Raw genomic sequence first — 7463 nt, forward strand, 5'->3', positions numbered from 1 at the left:
TCATTCATCTGTTACCTGGTGTGATGACATCACAGCTGTACAGGTTCATTCATCTGTTACCTGGTGTGATGACATCACAGCTGTACAGGCTCATTCATCTGTTACCTGGTGTGATGACATCACAGCTGTACAGGTTCATTCATCTGTTACCTGGTGTGATGACATCACAGCTGTACAGGCTCATTCATCTGTTACCTGGTGTGATGACATCACAGCTGTACAGGTTCATTCATCTGTTACCTGGTGTGATGACATCACAGCTGTACAGGCTCATTCATCTGTTACCTGGTGTGATGACGTCACAGCAGTCTGTTTGATGACGAGAACACAACACATTCATTTAATCCTTTATTATTCGCATTAGCTCTGTTGATGGTCAGCTAATTTTATTGTTTCTGAATAATGAATTGATTTGTTCTCTGAACAGAAACATGGAGGAAAAGAAGAGGCAGTAAGGAATGCCCTCCAGGTCTGAAACAACACTCTTTAGAGATATAATGTTTGTTTACCAAAGTCTCACTTTATTAATATGAATATTAAAGTGTTCATGTGATTGTTTCTGACAGGGTTCATGAGTTTAAATGTCGCTATTTATGGATTTATTCTGTTACTTTTACTTTAGTTGTGGAAAAGATGGCGCCAGTTTAAATTCTTATTTAAAGTGTCAATCTGTGATTATAGCCTTTTGATCAGTGATGTAATGGGGCTACACAACAAACACAAATAAAAAGACTATTGTACTTTCTTTGTCTTATTAATAAAGGCTTTGAATAGGATGAGAGCTAATTTAACTGTAACCTTAGGAACAAGATCATTAAATGGAGATATTACCAAGGACTAATATCTTTCTTCAAAGCTACTAGCTTGCTCCATCGTTCTATTTTTCTGTCGCTCCGTTGGCAAAATACTCAAGTTCAGTTTATCCATGTAGTTAATCTCAACGTTTGTAGCGTTACCGGACTGTGAAAGTGATATTTCAGGTTCACAACCGGTCTACCTGAGCTCCTGTTGGTCCGTTTATGTACATGATATGAAGTATAAATCATCTGTAAAATCGTCACAATCTCAGTAAGATATTAGTCAACCTCTGAGGTTTGAAAGTGAAGACATCAAACGTTACTTTCCAAGGATAAATAACTACAGTCGGATGCAAGCAGACAAGCTACCGTTAATAGCGCAGTGGCTCCCGGTAACGTTAGCTAGCTTGTCAGTTACTAACATCACATAACTTAACCGATAATTTTAACAAATATGATGTTTTAAGGTCCATTGTTTTTTGTTTTAACATTTGTATCGGTGATATTCGAGTGAATTGAAACCCAATACCTACATTTAAAAGTGAATCCCAAGATGCACGCAATGCGTCTTGGGATATGTTGGGCCGCGAAGGATCCATCAGTTGTGTCCTCCGAATCTGGGAAACGAAGGCTGCATTTGAAGGAGTCTTTTAAATGGGACAGCCTCAGTGTATGAATGGGTGAATGATGACATGTGGTGTTAATGAGCTTTGAGTGATATACAAGTACAGTCCATTTACCACTCTAATACTTTGGAAAGTATGCTAGCCAGGTGTGATGTAATTTTCTATGCTGGATATTATTATTATTGACACTTTACTCAGTTAAAATGATCATATAAAACAACATTAAGTTCACATTAAAAGTTCTGAACTCATCATCTTTGTTCTGTTTTGTGTGACAGACATGAGGCTGGCTCTTGTTGGGAAAACTGGAGCAGGAAAGAGCTCCAGTGGAAACACCATACTGGGAACAGACACCTTGAGTGCAGCAGTCAGTCAGTCCTCAGGTAACACACACACACAGACACACACACACACACACACAAATAGGTGGGGAACGTTTAAACTGGTGATCAGCTGCTGGATCCTGAGATGTTTTCTCTCCTCAGTCACCAGATGCTGCTTGAAGCGGACAGGTGAGGTGTTGGGCAGACAGGTGACCGTCGTCGACACTCCTGGACTCTTTGACACCTCGTTACCCGAGCGCACGGTGAAGAGAGAGATCTCAAAGTGCGTCAACATGTCGGCCCCGGGGCCCCACGCCATCCTGCTGGTTATCAAGGTGGGGACCTTCACCGACGAGGAACGAGACGCAGTCAGGCAGGTGGAGGAGATCTTTGGGCAGGATGCCTGGAACTACACCATCGTCCTCTTCACCCACGGAGATGAAGTCCAGTCAGACTTCAGGCAGCTGCTGGAGGAGGCGGGACCTGAGCTGCAGCAGATCCTGGAGAAGGTGGGAAACAGGTATCACGTCTTCAACAACATCAAAGCCAACGATCGCGGACAGGTCTTGGATCTGCTGGAGAAGGTTGAGGAGATGGTCGGTGCCAACGGAGGACAGTGTTACTCCAACCCCACCTACGAGGAGGTGGTGGCGATGCTGCGACGGAGAGAGGAAGAGCTCAGAGAGTTCTACGGGAAGAAGCTGGAGGAAGGAATCAAATCTGTGGAGTCAAAGTACGAGAAGAAGCTGAGCGAAGCTCACCAGGAGCGACAGAAGGTGGAGGAGCAGCTGCAGTGTGAGCTGCAGGAGGTGAAGCGGTACTATGGTGCTTTAGAGAGCGGAGTCCGTTATGTCGTGGAGCAGATGGTGCCGACTGACTCCATGGAAGACTTTCTCAAGTTTCATGAGGCCCTGAAACTGAAGTTCACCTCTTAAACTCTGATTCTTTACAATCAAACGATCTGCTGACAGAAACGTGCAAAGAGTTCATGTGACGAGCCGACAATCATGTAAAATGTTCAAAAATACACAAGTAAAATGAATAAAGTACTGCACATCATGATATATATATATATTTATTTATCTAACCATTGATGATGGGAAGAGTGTTACAAATGGTTACTTGTGTCGGAGCGAGGGGTATCTGGCTTCATGCCCTTTGTGGTTCAGTACCGTCTCTGGAGTTCCAGAGGGAACTCAAGAGTGGTCAGAGCTCAGCATTGTCATCATTTGTTTGGTTACTTTGGTCAACTTCCTGTTGGCACACTCTTGGAAAATCTGGATGCTTACTGTTTTCTGTGCAGTTCCTGGTCTCCTGTTTTTCGCTCTGCTACTCTTAAAGTTACTTCTCCAGATGCTGTTGTTGCTGGGTTGCAGGATGAAGATCGGAGACTGGTAAACTGACTGGGTCGGGTTCTGTTTAAGCATTTGTGAGTACGGTATAAAGCTGTAGCCTACAAGTATTGCATGGTAAAAAGTATAGACTTTATAGTTTTGTGTTGGGATTCCTGATGGGAATCCTGTTTTTATGGGGGGGGGGGTGACGACCCTCCTCCTCCCATACACTACATCACATGTTTCACTCAAGGCTGCGAATCCGCTAGCAAATCTAAAAAAAATTGAAAATTAAAATGAAATGAAATGAAAATAAAAATATCCCCATATTCGAAGTTATGAGATAGAAAGCCATAATTATGAGATAGAAAGTCGTAATTATGAGCTAGAAGTCGTAATTATGAGATAGAAATTCATAATTATGAGATTATTTATGCCTTTACTGAGGTGGATGGAGCACCACCTGCTGCTTTATACAAACATTGCACACCGTGTTGAACTCCGTAGTCCATCCTGCTCCTGTGGTTTACTTATTAACAAGGCAAATTGAATGTTATCAAAGTTAGTTGGGTTATATAACTTTATTACCCAGCTATGTCATTTTGTGTTGAATTATTTGTTATGTCTGTCACTGTACACACAATTAAATTTTTGTTTTGATACCATTGTCCATGTTCTACAGATGTCTGACACTGTAGTCCACATTGAGTGCACCGTGACCCTCCCAGCCAGTCCATGACTGATAATGCTGGGTAAGTGTCACAAAAGCAAGGCATGAAGTAGAGAACATAAGTCATTCTGTCAATTGAGAACAATTTAGAATTTATTTTTTTATTTATTTTACTTTATGTGTGTGATTCTGCTCTGTTTTATTAAAAGCTTAATATTTGAAGGCCGTCTCTTGTCGGAGTCGTTTCTATGCGAGCAATTTCTCAGGGGTTTTAATTTAGAAATTTAAAAATCAGGTTTTTAGCAGTGTTATACTGTGAATATCACATTCTATAGTTCTTTAATGCATTTTACAGTATTACATTTTTGGCTTTTTCTATACAGCACAGTACTGTAGTAATGTTTACAGTATTAAACTGTTGTTGTATATGACAGTAGGTACACTGTAGAATTACAGTTGAATGCTGGAAGCTGTAGCTGCAAGTAGTGCAATTTAACAGGGACATTTGTTACAGTGTAGGCACAATAAGCTCAGGATTCAGCCTACACCTTTTTGGTCAGAATACAACATTTGATTCTATTTGATTTGATTTAATGTATCTGATGATTTCATACTAACCACTTCTTATATGGGGAAATTGTTGTATTGTGAAAGAATTACCGGAAAACATACGTAGACTAAACTAAACAAAATATCATATTCGTGGGGGGAAATGTTAATCTGCTATACCAACTGCAGTTAATACGTCAATCCCTTTAAAGAAGGAACAATATGGCGATGATATCGTTGGCATAATTTTTTTTGCTGCATGTACTGAATCACGACCACTAGATGGCAGTATTATACCATTCAATTATGCTCTAATGCTCTATCATCATCACTCCACAATGTTTCTTCCTTGTTTTCATGTACATCTACATTAGCTATGCAACATCGTTCTCTTTCTCTACTGTTAATTAAAGTATTTGCTCTATATACAATAACTTTCCTATGGTTAAAATACTGTAATATCAAAAAATTCTTGATGAACTTTTTAGAATGAGGCAAAGTGAGCATGTTTGTTAAGATTTTTAAAAAAAAGTCTCGGCATCACATACATTAATTGTCCACCTTGTAGTCACAGAAAGGAAGATGTGGAGAAAGGGATTAGTTCAGACTTTGAGGGAGAGGGGAATTACACAATAAAACTATTTTATTTTATTTTCAATGAAGCAACAAATATATTGAACAAATATATTTTCCTCCCAAATACATTTTTAAAAAGTGTTCAGCCCATGAATATAACTAGAGATTGAAGTTGGAAGGTTATTTGGAACATCACCAATAGCCACTAAATCCTACCTTTGAGTAGTATTGTCATTTTCGCCAATCAAATCCACTGCTTAAACATAAATTGTACATGTTTTCTTCTTTGCTAATATATCAGTCACCAGAGTCACTTGGACTGTATATTTTTCTTGCATAATGTCACTGCTCACTGAAGATGTGCCAGTGTTGCTCAGGCATTTGGCACTTAAACAGCATGCCAGTTGTGTATTCTTGTCACTGTCTGATACTATCCCTGATAGGAGCCATTTAAAAACGGATATCTAATGCCACTTTTCTATGTAAAGTATAATTCCTGACAAAATCTGTGCTAGATATTCTGAATTTGAATCCTGACAGACCCTCCAAAAACATTCAATCCTACAAGTCCCTATAGCAACAGTTTAACTATTTATTGTCACCATGCCCGAACCAAAATACTCCTCATCACCTTGGTTTTTAGTATATTTAGTTGACAAATTTTCTTTAATTTTTTTTTTTACAATAGTTTTCAAGTAGTAGGTGCAGTTCCCACTACGCATGTTTAATGGGACTAGTGTGGGTACAATGCATCCACTTGTCACATGCCTAACACCCACCCCACACCTATTCCCATCAGGGAGGCAGATGGGTGTGTGAAAGAGTTGTTTGCCTCTATTCACTTGTGTGTAATGCCGACCAAGGAGAGTTGAGTGTGGCTGTTACCTTACTATTGCGAGTGCAGAGGGAGCCTGAAAAGGGCTACCTTCTTTCTCATGAACAGGCTTGTTCATGTGTCAGTTTTGGTGATGAAACCTAAATGTCATTTTCATTTTAATTATGCCATGAAATACTCATACATTATATAAAGCCATAATCTCTGCATATAGTAGTTACGTCCCCTGACCACAAAGAAGAAGATTCCACTTTCATGTTGAATCATTTATGTATTTATGTATTCCTGCATGGTAGTGTACAGTAATATGTTAGCAAAGTAGGTAATTAATTCACAGCACTTTATATCCTTTGGAGGTTGGATAGAAGTAGTATGTTGATGTAATAATTACCCCCAAAGCCTATATGAAATCCAATTTATTTTAACTGCATTCAGTTCAACGATGCCACCAGAGTGCAGAGGGAGAAGGCAAAGCGTGAATGAAATAGAATGAACGTTATTGCAACCTGTCTTCCTCTTCTTTTAACCTTTTTATTATCTAATTTATAATCTAATCTATATCTAATATATCTATTGCAGATTTAAAAAAAAGTTATGGCAGTGTGTTAGCTATGATCTGCAACATCATGAAAAACAACAAACATGCACACAGCCTCTTTTGTTCCCTCTGAGCCTCCTCTCTGTCAGTGTGTAATGGGATATAATTGTTTGTAAAATTAACAATGATGGAGGTGAGCGATTGCACACCTGTGACTCATCCTCACTAAACCCTCTTGCATTGATTGTGATGTAACTTAGCCCTCTAAGACTAGATGACCTTTTGCTCTCCTGAACGATGGCTGTCTCAGGCTTAACGAGCATGAGCAAAGTAAGCCTTGCTTCCCCAACCCATTTTTATTATGTAAACTCACAGCATGCAAACCATTATTTTTCTGTTGAGTCCTTTATTGCCCTAATTTTAATGTCATACCTTCATGAATGTGTGTGTGGGATTGCTTAACTTTTAGTTGCAAAGACCATTGTCACAAATCATTTATTACATAACACATGAAGACGCCTAGACGCAGACAAATGTGATAATTGCTGCGAGCCGCACTTTGTCACTGCCTGGTATGTTTTCAGCGTAAACCATCCAAAGCCCGTAGCTGGCAGGTTTAAGACAACTGGCATGAGTGCATGGTTGTGAGACGACTGGCTGTGAACCACTGCCACTGGTGTTCCCCTCCAAGTCTGTGTTGCAGTGGCTGATGGATGCCAAGCTCACTAGAATATAATGTGGCAATCCTACAGGGATTCTCCTATGGCCTTGTATCAGTGACTTCTAAAAAAAAAGTGGGGGTAGGAGGGCCTAGTTTTTGAGATGTAGGTTTCCTTGTTTCTTAGCTGGAACGGCATATGGTGGTGATGACTGGCAAGGCCATGGTCTCCTCCTATGGGGAGGTTTTACATCAAGCTTATCCCAGTCACAGGCCCAGGGGTAGACCAGGTCTACTTAAGCTTTCTTTGCCATCGGCCATGTTTAGGCCACATGCAAGTCAGATGTTCCAGCAGGCCCAATATGCCTGCCGATGTTGGGGCTGCTTCGGAAACTGGGAGAGGGTTGTTGTGACTTCATTTCTTACTTTATCCGGCACTCGGACATGTGTCCATAGAATGCTGTGGATTTATTTTTTTTATTACAACTATCTGTCCATTATCTGTAAACGCTTATTCTATTCAGGGTTGCGCGGGGGGGGGGGGGGGGGGGGGGGGG

The 7463-nt window shown here is 40.3% G+C and overlaps 1 protein-coding gene across 1 annotated transcript in view; it reads left to right on the forward strand.

Annotated features, from left to right (window-relative positions):
• Positions 1–3953, forward strand: part of LOC116377028 (GTPase IMAP family member 9-like) — a 4536-nt gene extending 583 nt beyond the window's left edge. Inside the window, exons 3-5 of the mRNA XM_031838553.1 lie at positions 428–469; positions 1702–1806; positions 1909–3953. Of these exons, the coding sequence (XP_031694413.1) occupies positions 428–469; positions 1702–1806; positions 1909–2681 (920 nt within the window). The 3' untranslated portion in view covers positions 2682–3953. The remainder of the gene's footprint in view (positions 1–427; positions 470–1701; positions 1807–1908) is intronic.
• The last annotated feature ends 3510 nt before the right edge of the window (positions 3954–7463 follow it).

This window comes from Anarrhichthys ocellatus, unplaced genomic scaffold (assembly GCF_004355925.1).
Source record: "Anarrhichthys ocellatus isolate YVR2014 unplaced genomic scaffold, GSC_Weel_1.0 scaffold824, whole genome shotgun sequence".
NCBI classification, from domain to species: domain Eukaryota; kingdom Metazoa; phylum Chordata; class Actinopteri; order Perciformes; family Anarhichadidae; genus Anarrhichthys; species Anarrhichthys ocellatus.